The sequence below is a fragment of the Phycodurus eques genome, chromosome 18, assembly GCF_024500275.1.
Source record: "Phycodurus eques isolate BA_2022a chromosome 18, UOR_Pequ_1.1, whole genome shotgun sequence".
NCBI lineage: Eukaryota > Metazoa > Chordata > Actinopteri > Syngnathiformes > Syngnathidae > Phycodurus > Phycodurus eques.
The window spans coordinates 13760325-13779358 of record NC_084542.1 but is presented as its reverse complement, the minus strand read 5'-3'; the positions used below and the strand labels follow the sequence as shown (position 1 = coordinate 13779358).

Here is a 19034-nt window from a genome sequence, read left to right as displayed (position 1 = left end):
AAATTAATAAGCATTTAATTTTTTTTTACAACGAACAAACAAACAATGTTTTCACATTTTTAGGAGGTAAAGCTCTTAAAATAAGTATGACTGCGTTTTCTCGGTCACGTGCGAGTCGCTTTCTGCAATAACTTAAAAATAAGCGTACTAATTCCATAAATAAAATATTAATATATGTGAAAGTAATAAATAGTCACTCTAGATTGTTTTTGGACAACGACTTGATGAATAATAAACTGCAAAGCTACACTATATCTTAAATAAACGGGATAATAGCCAATAACGGGATAATAGCCAATAATGGCTCACTACGTCATGTTCTATTGTTAGCAATCTACCAATGGCGACCAGTCACTGTAAAAAAAAACTCTATACGTAATAATTCGATGATTAGCATGAAAAATTACATATGATCGTGATAAATTGTCACATTCCAGTGTTTTTTTATATTTAACTGAAACAAATAAATCTACATTTCAGCGTAAATAAAAGCCAATTGGAAAAAAAACAGCCAATAAGAGCTCACATTGTCATGCACTGTTAGTTAACGATCGACGAATGGCAATCATTGAAAGGCGGGACTAAGGGCGGCAGTTAACTTGCCGGGAAGCTAGTTTTCAAGATCACAAACCTGTCCCAGAAACAACTAAAAAGCCCTAATTGTAGACACGACATGTAGCTAACTAACGGTTGTATGAAATTCGCCAGTTGAGGTTTATTCGTTACCACGAAGTTAGCCCAAGAATCGCAACAAATCGCAAACCTTTGGCTAAAGAAGGCTAGCTCCACGTTGGAGCACGTTGAAGCTTCTGAAAAAAAAAACAACAACAACAACGTGTTGTCCGTTCGGTCAGGACCAAAGTTCCTGGATGAAGAGGCGCAACTGGAAAGCGGGCCAACGAGGCCAAAGAGGACAGCAAGGTTACACTCGGCACCCGGGACGTAGACGGTACCGAGGAAGACCGTGGAGACCATCGTGGAACGACGGGTGATGCGTTTAAAGACTTGATTTTGTGCTCATAAATGTCTTGTGTCCGGAAAATACAGCAGTCCAAATGCAAATTTTGTATTCACAGGAATGGGTATGGTGATGCAGGACCTTCGTCCAGAATATCTGACGACCAAGCCAGCTCTTGTTCCTCGTCGGCCAGCAGTGCGGCGCCAGGTCAGTACCATAAATGCATTAAAAAGAAAAGCCCCCTGACTTGAGCTTGACACACACTACAAGCAAATACCGAGACCCTTCTTTATCACCAGAACTGCCAGGTTTCTACTATGACCCGGAGAAGAACCGATACTTCCGCTTGTTGCCGGGGCACAACAACTGCAATCCCCTGACCCGAGAGCAGCTGAGGGATAAGGAACGGGAGAAAGAGAGAGCCAGGATGCTCATGGAGGACGCCAAGCCCACAAAAGTATTACAAACCTGGATTACTTTCATGTGGGAGCTTCTCAAATGAGTCAAAAAGTGTTGTCTTGCCTCTAGAAAGCACCAAGGGCAGGACTCAACAGTTCCTTGCTCCTACGGAATCGACATCTTGGGCTGCTACCGGAGATGTCCTTCTGCAGGTATTGTATCGCTGTTGTCCATACTCACTTTCAGATTTGAGTTTCTGCCTGTGAAGACTACATTTGTACTTGGGATGGACGAAAAGGGTTTCAAATATGATATTCAAAAGAAGTTTGTTGTGTCACCAATATGAAAACCGCAGAGCTGTAAATGTGTGGGGGAAAACAAGCAAGGTTAGAGTAGATACATTCCCTCAGTATTGTCAATGTTAAATCACCTGCACTTGTAAGCCACAACATTGTGTACACTTGTATGAAATGTCTGAAATATTGCATTGACATGCACATGACCATTTTAAAGCTTTAAACAATGCACCTTCAGGCGAGTCCACGAGGGGAGGATCAGCGCCATGAGGCGCCACAAGCTGGACCACCAGAGCACGGACGACTTCAGGACCATTGTGGTCGGTGAACGTGCCGAAGCAAGGTCGTCCTCCGAACCTGCAGTTGAGAACCCAAAAATTCCAAGTGGATGTTATCATTACCCTCTCACAGGCCGACTCCAAGTGCGAGCAAGTGTTTGCTGTCAACGACGTGTCTCAGGGGGGCTGCAAGTACGGCTGCATGAGCTTCAGCAGAAGCAGCCATGGTGGGTCTCTTTCTGTGGAAACGTGTGACAACCATTACGTCACCAACTGCAAGGTAAGAATATTTAAGGGGATATACTATGTAAAATTGACTTTTTGACTTTGCGCTTGCACTGGCCCTCTCCGTCATGGTAACAAAAGCGGCATTGGCCCCACAGTGGGACGGGCTGAGCAGTGGCCTCAGAACAAAGTCAGTTCAACTGCGGGTGGTATAAGTGGATGTAAAGTGAACTGTAGGTTGTTTTATCCTTTGCTTATTTTGACATGGAAAATGTTTTAAAGTGTGGGGGCGGGGGGGGGGAACATGTCTGAAATGAAGGAAAAAGTTGATGAAAAATCCAACTAACACATGATAATGAGAAAATAAAAACTTTAGGTGGTACCTAATGTGAGCGATGTTTTGTTTTGAATCCCTCTTTCATGTGTTTCAGGTGAATTCCCTCTGCTGGGCCTCAGTCAGCTATCCAGACTCTCACGTGTTGTATCCTCTGATGATGATTTTGCCTTATTTGATATACAGTGAACCCCTGCGTATACGTTCCAGACCCACCTGGATTAGGTGAAAATCCGCGATATAGCGAGACCATGGGTTGGGCGATACTGGATCACTGCGTGGCTTGAGTGTGGAGTTTTTTTACATGCCGTTCGCCATTCACTCCATCAACTCCGTCATCTTTTCTCACGGTGGTGGTACACTTTCTACTAACTCCAGCGACATGCTCCATTTTATATTCTACATATTTAGTACATACTGTGTTTGAGTGTCAGGTGCCTAAACTTATCCGACTTCCAACCAGTTGGCGTTTCTCTCCCTCATAATCAACGTAAAAAAAAAACGAAATTCATCACATAATCTTTATCGTCAACTCTAAAACTATGCTGATCTCAGATCCACAGCGATGCTTTGTAGTTCACTGAAGGTGGTGTGCGATGGACTGGCAACCAATCCAGGAAGTCAGTTGGGTTAGGCTCCAGCTCACCCGTGACACATGTGGACGAGTGCTGTAGAGAAAGGATGGATGGATAGATAATGTAAGTTTTACTGATGTTTTGTTTGAGACCATATTCTTCTTAACTGAAGACTGAATTGTCCAGACTCTGCCTGGTGGGGGTTGCGGACAAGCCCGGCTACGTCACTTTGCTTCCTGCTTCGCTCTTCAGAAACTCTGACTCAAGTTACATCACTTTTGTTTATTTATTTATTTTATTTTATAAATCTCTCATTGAGCTTGCCTTTTATGATGGTTTACAGCAGAGTAGACGCTGCATACACTTCATCATAACCGGGGGCTGTACCTAATATTTTGGTTACCTCATTTATAGAAATGAAAGTTACAAGTATTGAGAAATAGTTGTCAGTGCACTGAACCAAACTGAGCTTTACTGGAAATATTATTATTATTATTATTAGGCATTAATCGGATGCGCAGGTGTACCTAATGAAGTGTCCAATTTGGTCCACAGATGAGCCAGCGGTGCGTTGCAGTTTTAAGATCTCCACGGCCTGGTGCTGTGCTTGGTGTCGGCATCCGCAGTTTGACAAGCTGTTTAGTGCGGGTCAGTGTAAAAAATGTGGACTTTGTTGAAAATATGGTCAAAAATTTGGGATGTGGCTATTCTACCTACAGTAAAAAAGAAAATGCCTGCTACCAAGCTGGAAGCATATTTTTCTTCTAAATATTAGTATTAAATAATACTAATATTTAATACTAATAACTAATAAATAATACTAAAATAAATAATTAAAACTCAAGGCTCAAGGTTCTCCCTGTGCCTGCATGGGTTTCCTCCCACATTCCAAAAACATGCATGTTAGGCCCTAACATGACAACATCCTAACAGTTGGGGTCATTGAAGACTCTAAATTGTCCATGGGTGTAAATGGTTGTTTGCCTATATGTGCTGTGTGATTGGCTGGTAACCAGTCCAGGCTATACCCTGCCTTGGCACCCGAAGTCAGCTGGGATAGGTCCCAGGATTACCCGAGACCCTAAAGATGACAAGCGATTTAGAAAATTCACAAATAGTACTACTGTCTCAAGACTTTTGTTCATGTTAGTTTGTTGTAATGACCGTACGTCTTAAATTAAAGGTTTAATTGCATTTGTCCGCAGGTTTGTCTCACAAAGTGATCCTGCAGCAAGCCGTCACGGGCAAAAAACAAACGGTCGATGTCGGCAGCGACGTCCTGGCTCAGCAGTTTTGTGTTGGAGTGAGTCGGCGCGTCTTTTTAAGCATTATTGTTATGCGGACTGTCAAGTGGAGTACACGTGCGTATTGATTTTTAACATCTCAACTGAATTTGAAAATGTGAGAGACCCTGCATGACCAGGAAAAAAAAAAATGGAATAGTGTGTGCTTACTGTCTCTTCTAGTGTGTTGTGTCCTGTCAACACAAACTTGCTAAGGATCATCTTTTAGACACATCCGATAATCGGGCCTTTGGTGACATTAATCATTAAGCTGGTAAAATGCTCAACTGTCCAGATGTGTTACCTCACTTTAAAATGACAAGTAATCTGTGCAGGTCCCTTTGCTGTTCAGTGGCTGCCGGTCGGGGGAGATTTTCAGCCTCGACGCACGGGAGCTGAGTGGCCGCAAGGCGACGGTCTTCTGGCAAGAATCGGCCATCACGTCGCTGCGCGTCCTGCGCGATGAGAACTACCTGGCGGCTGCGGACATGTCAGGCCAGGTCAGGAATCGTGCATTTATTGCTCTTTTACTATAGGACCATCACAAGCTTTGTGATTTCTCTTTTTCAGATTAAGCTGTGGGACATACGGGCCAGGAAACCAGTGCAGGAGTACCGAGGCCACTACAACGAGCATGCCAACCTCCCCATCCACGTCAGCGAGCCTGAGGGGCTTCTTTTGGCTGGTAGGGGACAAAAGTACTCAAAGTCTGCACTTTAAGTAGCTGTACAGTACAGATACTTGTGTTAAAAATTACCCTTGTAAAAGTAGAAATACTGATTAAACTCCAGTACTTGCGTTAAAGTAAAAATGTGCAGACTCAGAAATGTACTTAACTCTTTCACTACTGTGGATCTTTATATACATTAACTGGAATCCAACTGGTTCCTGCCACTGATGTACAATTTGCAACGGGTAGGTATGGAAGATGGTCTCGTCTAGCTTCTCTGTGAAATTCAGGTTTGGAAACCACTATAATGAATAACAGATCCCTGGAGATGGTGGCGTTGCATCGCTATGGATTTGAGGTCAGCAAAGCTTTTGAGTAGACGATAAAGATTAGAGGGTTCATCTTGGGTTGTCACGTCAATTATGAGGGAGAGAAATGCCGACGCGTTGGAAGTCGGACAACAACGGACTACAGTATAAAAAGCGTTGGCTCGTCTTTCGTGTTCCCACAGCTTTGCTAATGTTGTGAACTGAGGAATAAGAAAGGCTAAATAAGCTAACGATAATGACTGAAAAAATACATCTTAATTGTATGTGTTTTTTCACATTAGGAAACTCATTCTTGTAGTCGACAACATCAAACAATTCTCTCCATTAAAGCCATGAATGGCTTGGCCTTTAATAGGTGTTGCAATTCTTTTTGCTCACAGTTGGTCAGGATTGCTACACGAGGTGTTGGAGCTTGCGGGACGGCCACCTCCTAAGGACCATCCCCTCACCTCACCCGGCCGCCAACGACGCCATCCCCAGCGTGGTCTTCTCTTCCACCTTCGGTGGCCGCACGGGAGCCCCCGGCCTGCTGATGGCTGTCAAGAAAGACCTCTACTACTTCCCCTACAACACGGACGAGAGCGGGCCCCAGAGAGTCTGACTGAACGGGACACTTATTTAGGTACACCAGCACAATGAAATCTGCCTTTACAAGGAATACAATGACTGATAAATTGTAAACATGTTTATTTATTGTGTTTGCAGTGGTGTTGAACAGCACTGCATTATACTGAGAGCTATCTCTGATATTTTCAGTAGGTGCTTGATGATCGATTTTTGTATTCTACAAAAGGAAGAATAACTGGAACATTTACAAAACTATCCTAGAATGGGCAAATTCAAAACAACAAAATCTGTGGGGGGGGTCACAAGTTAACACAGTTTGGTCCATGAGCGCAGTGCCCTTGTTTTAATGTTTCGTTTTTAACTTTATTGTTGTATATTCATTTTTCTGTTTTTATCCCCTATAACCAAAATTGAGTTAAGTTAAAACCACTTCATCTGACATCATTAAACCGCACTGGAAGGGGGGGAAAAAAACACAACCTTGTCCTGAAAATAAAGCTCCAGCCATCCACATATGCAAATGTATCTTTGGCAGATATACTGAGTATGTGTCAACAACAACAAAGTTCCAGGACTGGTGTCACAAAACGATTTGGGAATCCAAACTGCGGATTTTCCCCGTCGACGTAATCCCCCTGGAGTCAATTGCATTTCCCCAGTTTTTTTCTGCCAGGCCTTCATGTATGGCTAGACAGATTCTTCACAGATCCTCCGCAGCATTGCGGTCACAGTCATCTGGATGTCGTCCATCTCTTCAAAATGGGTCCGCTTCATGTGACCCTTGAGCTTGTGAAACTAGTCCTGGAACCTTTCTGACACACCTCGTATTTGTTTGCATCGATTAAGAGTCAAGCCATTCCAAGATCTCGCTTGTGAGTGGTGATGTTTTTGAGGGTCCAGCCTCAACAGTGTCGTATTGCTAACAAGTTCATCCAACGGTGTAAACAAAAAGGTGTTGTGTGTAAAATTTTAACAGTCATAAAGCTTTTCTACTTGGTGCATTTTAAAAATGTGGATATAACTACTGAAGGCTTGTGGGGTTATTAGAGGGGATAGGACTAAATGTTTTTGTGTGTGTGGAATGCATCTACAGTAAAACAATGACCCCAGGTAGTTATCTAAAAAGTATAAACAAATTTAAAAGGCAAGGATGTACCCCAGGTAGTTATCTAAAAAGTATAAACAAATTTAAAAGGCAAGGATGTAGCCAACAGGTTTCTTAACCAAGATGAACCAAAAACAGTACTGTGCAAAAGTCTCTGGTTTCCACATTAGTTATACCACTAACTAGTATAGATGTAACTTTCATAGACAAAACCCAAATCTGAAACATACAGTGAGATGAAGGGTGTAGGGGGGTATTTGCACAGACCAGGAACCAATTAAATTCTGGAGAAATCTAGATAATGGGATTATAACCCCCCCCCCCCCCCCCCAATTGTCACTACAGAGCATTAATGGAACTAGATAACTAACAAAAAGAAACAAAAGATAAGATGGTGGGAAGACATTAGTTTTGTCTAAACTCCTCAACTCACTTCAGCATGCTTTATCATCAAGATAGCTCAAGGTAATACATTTAGTAATTTGGCCTGAGTTTGTCAGCGAATAATGAGGGATAGTTTACCTCAAAAATCTACAAATATGTGGAAGCTCCTCCCTTCACTTCAGTAAAGTCCTTGGCACCAAGCTGGCAATAAAGTAATACTTTTATTGCTTTGGCCTCAGCACAAAAGTAGCAAATAGAATAGAGTTTGTCAGAGGATAGGTTGCCCATAAAAATTCACTAATGACTGTTTAGTCATTATAGCATGGCTAACATTATGGCAGATTTTGCAAAGTACTGTATAATAGTCCCGTTGATGGCTTAATGGGATAAGTAACTGGTATCTGTGAATGACTGTGTGTGTGTGTTAGTCTTGTCATTGACAGGTGATAAGTCCTTGGTGTGCAGCGTCTCTCAGCCCCCAAATGGTATGTGATGGTACTACCAACAATCTAGACCTTCTGGAGCAGATAGTCCAAAGGAGATTGTTCAAAACGTGATTCTGTCCTTCATGATATTCAAGTTTCATCGACTGAGTGCAGTTTAAAACAGGAAATGCCGTCAAAAATGCAACTGAAAGAACCAGAGACAAAAGGGGTCCACGTGATTTTCAAGTCCTGCTAGAGATCACCGGACTTCTGGCTGCAAACACTGCAGACCCTCACCGGATGATCCCAACCCCTGGAGGGCACGGCGCGCCTCTCCTGGGAGCAGTCCTGGCACACGCCCTGACCGCAGGCGCGGCAGTGGTGGATGGAGAGGCGAGAGGCCGAGAAGTCCCTCTGGCAGCCGCAGCAGGCGCGGATGTCCTGGTCCGGGACCCAGTAGGCGGGACGTGCGGCGTCCTTCACCAGGCCTGGTGGACACACGACACCACTGATAAGAATACAAGGGAGTCCTCGGTTTACAACGTTGCCGACATATGGCGGTTCGAGGTTGTAAACGGCCCGTTATAAACTGGTTTGCGCAGCGGTGTAAGAATATGTGATCCCACGGCACTGCTAAGTTACCAGCATGCTTTCTGATTTACATTGGATTTTGTTTTATACCATCTTGTGGCAGCTTGGTGCCCAGGAACTATGTTAATATGAGGTGGGGGGCTTCTTTTACAGTATTCTTCCGCATAGTCACTGTTTGTGAATTTTCCTATACAATGTTATCCACAAAAAAAAAAACTCACCTATTTGCCGTTTTTGTGCTCAGACCATAGCCATGTCTAAATACAAAGGTAGTGCTTTGCCACCATCTTGTGGTATCTGTAGTCAATTAACCTTTTTATGGGGGCATCACTCGCTTACTTGATATTTGTTATTCGTGGTAGTGTTCGGTCCCTATCCCCCACAAGTAGCAGGGGAACACTGAAATACAAGCTACTAGGTAAGATACAATAAATATTAAGACAAAATAACGACCAATTAGATCAAACAAAAGTTAACAAATACAGGCTGTCCTCATTTTACGACTGTCCTGAAAGGTGCTTAATGAAATAATTTGTGCACTGGCGTAAGACTGCATGATCAATGCAGCACAAAAAGACGCGCTCAGTTATCGCCGTATTTAACGTTTGTTCGTTTGTTTTATATTTATGGTCTACAAGTGATTTTCATAGAAGGGTGCTGTAATTCTGACTTTAGTACTGCATTAGCGGAGGTTAGGGATAGACAATGCCGCGTTAAGTCTCATCTTCGAATTCGTGTTATGTCAGTCCCAAAGTAATGGAGCTTAGTCGTTAACCGAGGACCCTTTCCTCCATCGGTGGCGCGTTTATTTTCGGAGAATTCTCACCGAGCGGTATGTCGATGGCTCCGACGACAGCGCCGAGGGTGTTCTGAACGGCCTCGCCGACCTTCCTTGCTATCAGGGTGCCGCCTTCCTCCTCCAAGGCCTCATCGAGGAGCTCTAGAACAGACACTCGCACGTCACCCAGATTTTTGCACATCACAGTGGAAAAGCTGCTGAATTCGCATACCAGTGGGGATTCCTCTGTTCTGGAAGCAAGCGTCGCAGACTCGAACGGGCGCCAGCCCCCAGCCTCTCTCAGGGACTGGGCGGGCTTTGGAGGAGCAGGCGTCGCAGAAACCCTCGCCGCAGGCTCGGCAGTGGTGCTTGGTGTCGTTGGCTTGGAAGTCCACCGTACATTTGTGGCATTTCTGCACATTTTAGTATGACAAAGTCAGGACGTTTATGTAAAAGAATAACCTGAATTGGTGTGTTACAGTCAAACAAATGGAGACAGCTCATGGTTCAAGTTTCAAGTCTGAATCCATACACCAGTACAAATTCTTTTACCGATGATCAAACTGGCATCAATAAAAATTTTGCGTGATGATGACTGAACCCTTGAGGGAAACAGAAACATTACAAAACAAGATGACCCAACATATAAATGCAATAATAACAATAATAAAGTAAGCAATGAAATCATCTTCAATGCACCAAGAATAAATTAGTTTTCATTTAAGTATATTATTAAGTTATTGAATGATTAAATAGTTTTTATACATTTTCAGTTGTATTTAGTGCCTCATGCATATTTTCACATGCATGTCAACTACTGAATTTAGTAATTACATTTTTACATATTTATGATTATATTAATTTAAAAATGGCTTTCTTAGCTCTTATGCATTTTAATAACTTTATTTTTATTAAGTAATGTTTTAATAAGGCGGCACGGTGGACGACTGGTTAGAGCGTTAGCCTCACAGTTCTGAGGACCCGGGTTCAATCCCCGGCCCCGCCTGTGTGGAGTTTGCATGTTATCCCCGTGCCTGCGTGGGTTTTCTCCGGGCACTCGGGTTTCTTCCCACATCCCAAAAACATGCATGAATTGGAGACTCTAAATAGCTCGTAGGTGTGAATGTGAGTGCGAAAGGTTGTTTGTTTCTATGTAGCCCTGCGATTGGCTGGCAACCAGTTCAGGGTGTACCCCGCCTCCTGCCCGATGACAGCTGGGATAGGCTCCAGCACGCCCGCGACCCTAGTGAGGAGAAGCGGCTCAGAAAATGGATGGATGGATGTTTTAATAAAACATTTTCTATAAATTCATTTTTCATGCATATTTTAACGTTTAACACCTTCAACTAAATCATTTTTAATTGCATTTTGCTTTTTTATTTTGTTGTATTTGGTAAATTTTATTATTTTTTCAAAATTTAATTTTTAAAAACAATTGTATTTATTACATCTTCATGCCTATTTTAGCATGTTTAACACATTCACCAACAAAATATTTTTAATTCCATATTTTATTTGTATTAAATCAATTATTTTTTCCAAATGTAATCTTTTCAAATCATTTTATTTATTACATCTTACGCAAAATAACAATTGAATACTGCAAAATTATTTTTGATTTAAATAATAAATTTTTTTTTATTTTGTAATAATTGTATTTTTGTTGTATTTATTAAATCTTATGCATAGTTTAACATAAAATGTTCAACTAAGTGAACATTTTCCTCACAGAACTAATATTTACGTATCCAAAACTCTCTCTCAATTCTTCGTTTTAAAAAGTAGTGATGCATTTTTCACCGTACGTACCAGAATGAGAGAGTTGGGCGTCCAGTAGGTGGGAGCGATCTGGTCGGTCAGCCAGGAGGTGACCGCTTTGGCTGGCTTGACGCTGAGCTCCGACACAGACTGGGAGATGTACTTGACTCCGTCCAGCAGCCGCTGGGCGGCGTTGTGGTTGTCTTTCAGGAAGCCGTCGGACTGAAATGAGGAAAAATCGGTCACAGTTGCGTGGGTTCAACAGAAACTGGCTAACAAAAGTTTGCTAACACATCGAGTTGAGCATGGCCTCACCCCCGGCCAAATGTGCTGGATCTCGGTTCTGACCACAGTTTCCACTGGATCCTGGTTTCCGTACCAGTACTGCCTGCTTCTGTAAATGACTCCACAGTTGGGACACTCAATGACGTATCTAAAAGGAAATGACCACGGTGACTATTGGGCTTTGAAAATGATCTTATACAGTAAAACCAAAACCAAACCAAGCAGATGCCACTGGCTTGACTACATTTGTTTGTGTTGTTTAGTACGTTGTCAGTGGAAGATCATTTTGAATCGCAAAATACGTAGTCTACCCAAGTAGCTGATTCACGACTATTATAGCTGATAACACTATCATTTTTGTTGTTGTTACTCACCCAGACCAGGCGTAGACGGCCAAACCAAACCACGGCGAGTCGGACGAGGCCGTCGTCTTGGGAACCTACGATCACCTCCTTCCCTCCCTCGTAGCAGGCCTGGAAAGTTTAGCAATTTAGACACAGGCGTCCTCCTTAAACGCGGCGTAACGTGAATGCTCACCTTGCACGTGTAGATGCGGTTGTCATATTGCGCGGAGTAGCGGCACCGATGCTTGGCTTCGTGTTCCGCTCCCTCCTTGAGGTGGTTCATGCTTCTCTTACAGCCTGACCTAAAAGTCAATTTTTACCTTAAAATCATTATCAACAGAAACAGATACATTTCAGCAATCCCCTGCATATTCCCGGTTCACTAGTCACAAATTCATTGAACTATTTTTGGATCGTAGTTTTAACTATTAACATAGCCCATTGTAACTAAATTTTAGGGGATTACTGTACTGTACATACCCGCAACTCAGGCAGATGCAGGAGCAGGTGAAGTACTCATCGGGGAAGAAAGAGTTACTAGTCATGTGTTCATCGGGAATATCGCCACTGAAACGCTCGCTCAGCGCCTGGAGGGATCAAGAAGGCATCAATTGTTGAGTCTCTCAGTGTAACATCACTCCTTGGTGGAGGTAACGGGAGAGTCGCCGGACCTGCAGGGCCTTGTAGATGACGCCGGCGGAGCGGGGAGAGCGGGTGGCGTTGTTGTCCAGCTGTTGTTCCAGGCTGCGCTGTAGGCCGCTGAAGTCGGTGGGTGGGTTGTAGGTACGGGTTCCGCGGTACAGGACGGAGCTGAAGGCCTCGGGGAACAGACCCAGCTTCCTGAAACGCTCCTGGAGGAGTCGGTCTGCCGACTCTGACGGCTTGTCTAGAAATTGCAAAACGACACGTCGTAGCCATGTGTTGCTGGTTTCGGGCCTCCTTTTTGGTACTCTACCTGATCCTAACAGTTTGGTGTGCACCGTCTCGTGGAAGATGATGACGGCGGGGCCCAGAGTGGACAGCGGGACGTCCAGGCCGCAGCGCGTGGTGGTCGCCTTCAGCTCCCGGGCGAAGTGCTTCAGGTAGGCCTCCGAGGCGTCGCCCAGGAACTTGAAGAGGTCATCGTGGAGACGGTCGGCATGTGTCCGGTAGATGACGATATCTGAGATGGCCAACACCTTCAGGAGGAGGCGGGTTCGCTGACCCTGGCTGGACCCTATGTCCAAAAAATAGAAAAGCGATGACTTTGCAATGCCCAGGATTCCCTGCAGGAGTGTTTCCAAACAGTCAAATGTCCACAACCCCTCTTCAGATTCTTCTGGTGACGTCTTTAGTTTGCTGGGGTCATTGTCCTGAAAATGTCCTATAATGTTAATATCTAATAATTTATTGCTAAGTACGTGATGAACACGTTTGGCTTATCGGTAATGCAAAATTCGGTACCAATCCCTGGGGTAATGCATTGTGGTGATGTATCAAGGCAGGAAGCGTTTAAATACTTCTGAAAGCAACCGCAAATGTGTTTACAAGCGACACTGTTTGCATTTTACCAGCTCCGAGCAGTCCTTCCGTGTCAATGACGACCACACGGTGCAGCGGGTCCATGGCGGCCCACACGCCCACCGTGCAGGACTCCTGCGTCGGAGATGTTTTGAAAACCTCTCTTCCGAGAAAGAAGGTGTGATTCAACGTGTGCGACTTCCCCTCGCCGGTGTTCCCAAAGATGGAGACCACCTTGAGTAGCTCGTCGGCGATGCATCCCAATCTGTTCACGAACTCCTCCTCATCCTTCACCTGGGAAACCTTTTAAGATAAATCCCTGCCTCCACATCCATCAAGAGAGGAATGTCGAGGAACTCACCTGCATCTCCTCCTTCTCGTCCACCAACAGGAAACTGAACACCTTGTCCAGCTGGTCTTTAAGGATGTCCATCTCCGACTCCCCGGAGCTCACGCTGTTCTCCTGGGGACTTTTGGCCTGGGGGTACAGGGTGAGAGGATGCTTCCTCTTGTTCCCGCCGCTGTGGGTGCGTTTCTGGCAGTCCAAGCAGAGGTTGATCTTGCATCCCTGGCAGCGTACGGACGCTCGCAGCCGGCCGGCTGTGACCGAGCCGCCACCGCCGTCTCCTTTGCACGAGTCGCAGAAGGGGACGTGGCCCGGGGCGATGCGAACCCGGTCGTGGTTCCTCATGCGCTCCTGCCGGTGGAGCTCCATTTCGCAGCGGGCGCACTGCAGGCTGCTGCAGTCGTCACATTCGAAGGAGGCCTCGTCCGAGCCCCCGCAGGCGTAACTCTCCTGGCAGACTAGCGGTGTGTTCATGCCTTTATCTGCAGCTGGACCTTGACCGCTCATGCTCGATAATGGAGGACTTGACTAGACTATCAGCACAGCTTCGAACAATTTGTGAGATTGAGAAAATTCTAGGAATCCAAGTTTGCACTAGAACAATAACTTTTGTCCGTTATTGATGCAGATTGTCGTTCATAACATCTAATCAGACTCCGCCTAGTCTCTTACCCATTTGTAATGTTTGCTTTATTCAGTTCAATAAAGGCGTTACATTTAAATAAATAATTACTCAAATTTAGAGAGTTTGCAGCCACAACTACCTTTAACACTAATCCTACCGTGTGTAATGTGAGCACCTTAATAAAACAATATTTCCTAAAAGTAGTTAAATGTGTTCTTAAATGTCATTTGCTTACGTGTTGCCAAAAACGGATCAAGCTATTATCCATCCGTTATCCTTTTTGCCTTGTTAATACCTAAATGGGTTGATGCCAAGTTGCTACACGTCGTCTCCTGTGACCATGACTATTTTTATACAAGGCGAGTATTGCGTTATTAACAATTAGCAATACATGCAGTCGTACTTGTGGAGGAAAACAACAACCTTCGTGTCACTCGGCTGAACTCACAGCGTTTACCAGTCCCAGCCGACGACGACTGACTCGATTTAATTAAACTGCCGCCTCTACGCGGTCCAAAAGTGTACGCTGGCTAATAATAACTTAGCATGGTGCCACGTACTAATCTCGGCGAGAAAGTTAGCTTGCTGTGTCAGCCCGCGGGAGGAGATGATGTTGCTTTTACATCAGCTGATCGGTTTGTTTTAATCCAGGGTTGAGCAGTCATTCGGTGCGCAATGCACGCTGGGAAATGTAGGACGGCGTCAGCCCGCAACGAACCACCGTCTGTTTGTCTAATTGTTGTTATAATTAAAATTTTGTATTTTATTTTTTAAATATTTATCATAATATTTATAATTTTTGACATCAGTAGTTTGTCTCTCGATAACAAGTGATATTTAAATTTTATTTAAACGCCTTTTGAACATCCCATAATGCTTTGCGTTTCTAGCTAACAACAGTGTTCGCTTCTTACATCGTCCGGCGTACACCAAAGTAATTGTTGCTTTTATCTTGTATACACCAAAGTAATTGTTACTTTTATCTAGTAATGCACCGTGTCGTCTGTCTCCCATAAGTCTCGATTCATTACATGTTCATTTTAACTTAATTGTTGTATAATACCTGCTTGGCACTATTAATCAACAAATAGTCACTTAATTGTATCATTTTGACCCACAGTTGCATCTATCTGGACACCCCGGTGAGCATAACAAGCATCCAATGCTTGCCAAGCCGTTACTAACTGCAGTTTGCTTGATTCTTAGACTACTTAATGTTATAACGTCGTCCCGCTTTTGTATTTAAAAACTAGCCTTATTTATTAACAAACTTAAAATCTGTTTTCGCTTTTTCCAAACCACTGAAGCGATAAAAAAAGAAACATTTGTGTACTGCTGCTGACCTTGGCTGCTAATTGTAGCTTGATGCTAACAGCCTAGCTTCAGTGCTAACTGATATTATTTTTTTGGTGCCGAAAATGGAAGATGAAGTCTACACGGACATTAATGGCAAATCAATAACTCTGGAGTGTCAAAAGCACTGCAGCTTTTGCCGGGAGTTTACTGTCAGCACCCCCAAAGTGTCCATTGGCAAGGTGATGGCGTACACCTGCTCCGTTTGGCTAGTTGCTTATACGGTGTTCTTCTTCACAGAGGTAAGTAGTCAAGTAATATTCATTATGAACATAAAAACACAAAATGACGTCTTCAGTAACTACCTAACTTACCAAGTTTGAAAAAACCCGAACTCGTATGTCGTGCTTGTTGTGGAGTGTTACATTCAGAAGTCATAATATTAGGTACACCTACACTAGTACAACAGCTACAGTGGCTATAAAAAGTCTACACACCTCTGGTTAGATGCTAAGTCCAGAGAGACAGAAGTGAGACATGCATTATTTCTAAATCTTTTCCAATGTATACCTATGACCTGAACAACTCATTTGGAATTTTTATTATTTTTTGTTCGAAAAGTTCACACTCTCTTATTAAATGCAAAATGTATGATCTTCAGTGCACATCCTTTCTAGTTTTGACCCCAAAAAAATATATTAATGAAATGAAGTGAGAGTAACTCAACATAAAGCCATGCGTTTGAAGTAGTATTTACTAATGCAGTGTTCTTCTGCATATTTTTAATTTCACCTTTTTCACAGATTATTATTACCATTATTATTTTTATCCTATTCACCTTTGTTCTCTGAAAAAAATTCACCCAATCAATGTAGTGCTCAGGCCGAAGGCCTGTCTAAAAGTATTGCTTTGGCACCATTTTGTGGCATTTTGGTGCCAAGGAACTATGTTGAAGTTAATAGAAAACTTGCTTTATCGTCATCTTGCGACATCTATAGGCAATGAAAAGCCTTTTTGAGGGGCATATCAATTACTTGCAGATTTTCTCAATTTTCAGGGGGGGAACACATATGAACTGAAAATATGTTTAAATCTCATTACACTGGTACCGCTCGATATCCATATGGTGGTCTGTATGAAAATTAGAATCAATCTACCCGTCATCTTCCCTCTCTACATGTAGAACACAGCCGTGCTCACTGGTGCCATCTTGCTCACCCTGGTGGGAATGATGCTGCACATCCACTTGGTGAAGGTGGACCACGAGTCGGTGCTCATCATCGGCTCGGTGGGGATCCAGGTATCCTCCAGCTACGCCTCGGGACGGGAGACGAGCACCTTCATTGAGATGAGCCAAGTCAAGGATGTGGCCATCAACGAAACCATTTACATGGTGATAAAAAGGATTGTTTTTGTCACAGTTGTGCTTCTTAAACAGCGCAAAGAGGAAAACGTTTGTTTAATTGCAGCATCAAATCATCTACTACCTTTGCATACTGCTGAAGGACCCCTCAGCTCCTGATGACGTGTCACGCGTTGTGCCTTTGTTTCAAGTGAGAATATACCTGCCTATAACCAATTATCATGCAAAATTATCCAGTATTTTTTATTTTATTTGATTTTGTATTATGTTTGTCTTCCAGAGCTCAAAGCCAAGGCTCAACTGCTTGGTTAAAGTGTACAGAAGCTGTCAGGAGATTCTGTCTTAAGTGCTGACAGTGCGCACACAGCCAGGCCAGGTCCTTTACTTTCTATATTTATTAAAACATTTTTTTAACAATTTAATAATAATAAGAGGAGCTATTTTTCCATGTTTTTCCTCCCTGTTACTAACTTCATAAATACACTCACACAATACATACCCCTGCACATGTGATACAAAAATAAACCTGCCCTTATAGATATTATGAATTGAAAGTTTACACTGTACCGGTGTAACTAATAAACTGTCCAGTGAGTATAAGTAATTTGTTGTTGTAGTAGAATATTTTATTTAAAATTCTCATTATTTGCCTTTTTAAATACATTATCTACTAACTTGTACATTTTAGTGTGAATATCTATAAATCACCTTTTAGTTGATTTTCTATAATGAACTGAATTATAATTATAGATTTTTTCTATTTTTCACCACATGTATTTTCATGACAATTATTAAATTTTTTGTAAATACATGAAAGAAAATCTTGCATCTATGCATTTGTTCATTTACGAGGTCTGAATTGTTATGCACGTATCTCTTCAGTAGGGGGCAGCACTGCACCACGCTAATTTGAAGTCTTTCAATGAGTCACAGAGTCACGCTTGGATGTCATTCATAAAAATTTATTCTTAAAATTTGAACATGTTAAGGGGCAATATATTCTTTGTCCACAATATTACATTTTTATTGAAATTTTATAAAGTGGGTGTTCTATTATGTATTTGGATGTTTTATTATGCAGAAATCAAGCCGCTCATAACCAGTGCAGTGGTACCTTGACTTACGAGTGCCCTGAGTTACAAGCTTTACAAGTTAGCCGCCGTCATCTGGTCTATTTTTATTTGCATTTTGGTGATGCCAAAAGATGACTTATGAGCGAAGTTTAGTTATGCCGCTGCTCCAATTATAATTGGCGTCAATTGTGTGCAGATATTTGCTGTTCGTGGTCCGGTCCCTATCCTCTGCAAATACCGGGGGACCGTTGTACAAGCAAATTGAGTTACGAGTTTGTTCGCGGAACAAATTAAACTTGTAAATCAAGGAACCTCTGTATTTACCATAATGCTCATATTAAACATGAAGCATATAAAGTCCGTTTTTAGTGTTTCGGCGCAGTCTCCACCCCTGCCTTGTTGTTTTCCACCCCCGCCTCTTATTCTCGCTCCCGCCACTTGCAGCTCCCTGAATCGGACCCCTGTTTGAACCTGTTGCGCCTGAAGCTGACAAAACAAGCGAGAGGGTGTGATTTTTAACAGCGAGAAGCATTATGGCCCCGTAAAGTGCGGCCCCTGACAGCGTAATAGTTCCCCCCCCTCAGAGGTGCGAAGCAGCCGGGGACCAGGGTGGGCCTCAGGGCTTCCATCTAAAGGGGGCAACCCTAGGTGTAAATTATAGGTCACGTCGGTGTGAATATTTCTCTAGGCAGAGGTGTAGACTGTTCATTACTCCTTTTTCATCCCCCTTGTATTTTCTCCTTCACAGTACTTTTCTTAACTTGATTTGTTTTTTTAAAGTCCTTGGTATCTCCTCAACCCGTTGCTGGACCTCGAACAGCGTGGGTCCCCACCCGTTGGATGTGTGAAATCTCTGTGAGGGGTTGTTTGACTCTCCACCGACCTGTGTGGTGACCCCGTAACACCCGTAGGACCCCAAATTAATAGAAAGCAGTGACAGATTACAGTGTTTAAACACTAATCTAAGAATCTCTGAATGTGAAAACCAGTTTATTTGAGAATCAGATTTTTCTTTTCGTGCCCAAGCGATAGCAAGGGATTTTAGGAGAAGATGGCAAGAAGTCAACAACACAGAAAGTTATGTCAGTACATTTATTTATATAAATGTACTGACATTTTGTACTGATATATATATATTTATATATCTCTTTTCACAGAGAGGGCTTACAAAGTGCTTCATATAGTTCAGTCATACATGGATAAAATACAAAATCACAAAATTTCACATTTTGTAGTGAATACAAAAAAAA

General features: G+C 43.0%; 3 protein-coding genes across 3 annotated transcripts; 2 read left to right on the top strand and 1 right to left on the bottom strand.

Moving 5' to 3' along the window:
* Positions 1-587: 587 nt before the first annotated feature.
* On the top strand, positions 588-9609 carry wdr21 (WD repeat domain 21). Its single transcript, XM_061704095.1, has 14 exons — positions 588-988; positions 1077-1165; positions 1258-1415; positions 1487-1569; positions 1892-1973; positions 2065-2211; positions 2588-2637; positions 3252-3331; positions 3621-3713; positions 4271-4368; positions 4684-4848; positions 4919-5033; positions 5728-5969; positions 7832-9609. The coding sequence occupies exons 1-13, from the start codon at positions 870-872 to the stop codon at positions 5946-5948; spliced, it is 1500 nt and encodes a 499-aa protein (XP_061560079.1). The 5' UTR covers positions 588-869; the 3' UTR covers positions 5949-5969; positions 7832-9609.
* Positions 6591-14780, bottom strand: zfyve1 (zinc finger, FYVE domain containing 1). Its single transcript, XM_061704094.1, is given in 13 exon segments — positions 6591-8316; positions 9246-9359; positions 9430-9610; positions 11007-11177; positions 11271-11388; positions 11615-11679; positions 11681-11713; positions 11778-11886; positions 12065-12171; positions 12256-12470; positions 12540-12800; positions 13135-13378; positions 13446-14780. Coding segments are annotated over 13 exon segments (2346 nt in total). The 5' UTR covers positions 13938-14780; the 3' UTR covers positions 6591-8080.
* A 164-nt stretch (positions 14781-14944) lies between these two features.
* Positions 14945-17522, top strand: pigh (phosphatidylinositol glycan anchor biosynthesis, class H). The gene is made up of 4 exons (XM_061704494.1): positions 14945-15650; positions 16532-16741; positions 16818-16901; positions 16992-17522. The coding sequence occupies exons 1-4, from the start codon at positions 15474-15476 to the stop codon at positions 17055-17057; spliced, it is 537 nt and encodes a 178-aa protein (XP_061560478.1). The 5' UTR covers positions 14945-15473; the 3' UTR covers positions 17058-17522.
* Positions 17523-19034: the final 1512 nt, after the last annotated feature.

Excerpts from the sequence above, each read along its gene's own strand:
- wdr21 (XM_061704095.1), top strand. The coding sequence starts at position 870 with ATGAAGAGGCGCAACTGGAAAGCGGGCCAACGAGGCCAAAGAGGACAG. Across the intron at positions 1,570-1,891 it reads CCGGAGATGTCCTTCTGCAG|GCGAGTCCACGAGGGGAGGA; the intron begins GTATTGTATCGC and ends ATGCACCTTCAG. Across the intron at positions 2,638-3,251 it reads TATCCAGACTCTCACGTGTT|ACTCTGCCTGGTGGGGGTTG; the intron begins GTATCCTCTGAT and ends TGAATTGTCCAG.
- pigh (XM_061704494.1), top strand. The coding sequence starts at position 15,474 with ATGGAAGATGAAGTCTACACGGACATTAATGGCAAATCAATAACTCTG. Across the intron at positions 16,742-16,817 it reads TCAACGAAACCATTTACATG|CATCAAATCATCTACTACCT; the intron begins GTGATAAAAAGG and ends GTTTAATTGCAG. Across the intron at positions 16,902-16,991 it reads GCGTTGTGCCTTTGTTTCAA|AGCTCAAAGCCAAGGCTCAA; the intron begins GTGAGAATATAC and ends TTTGTCTTCCAG.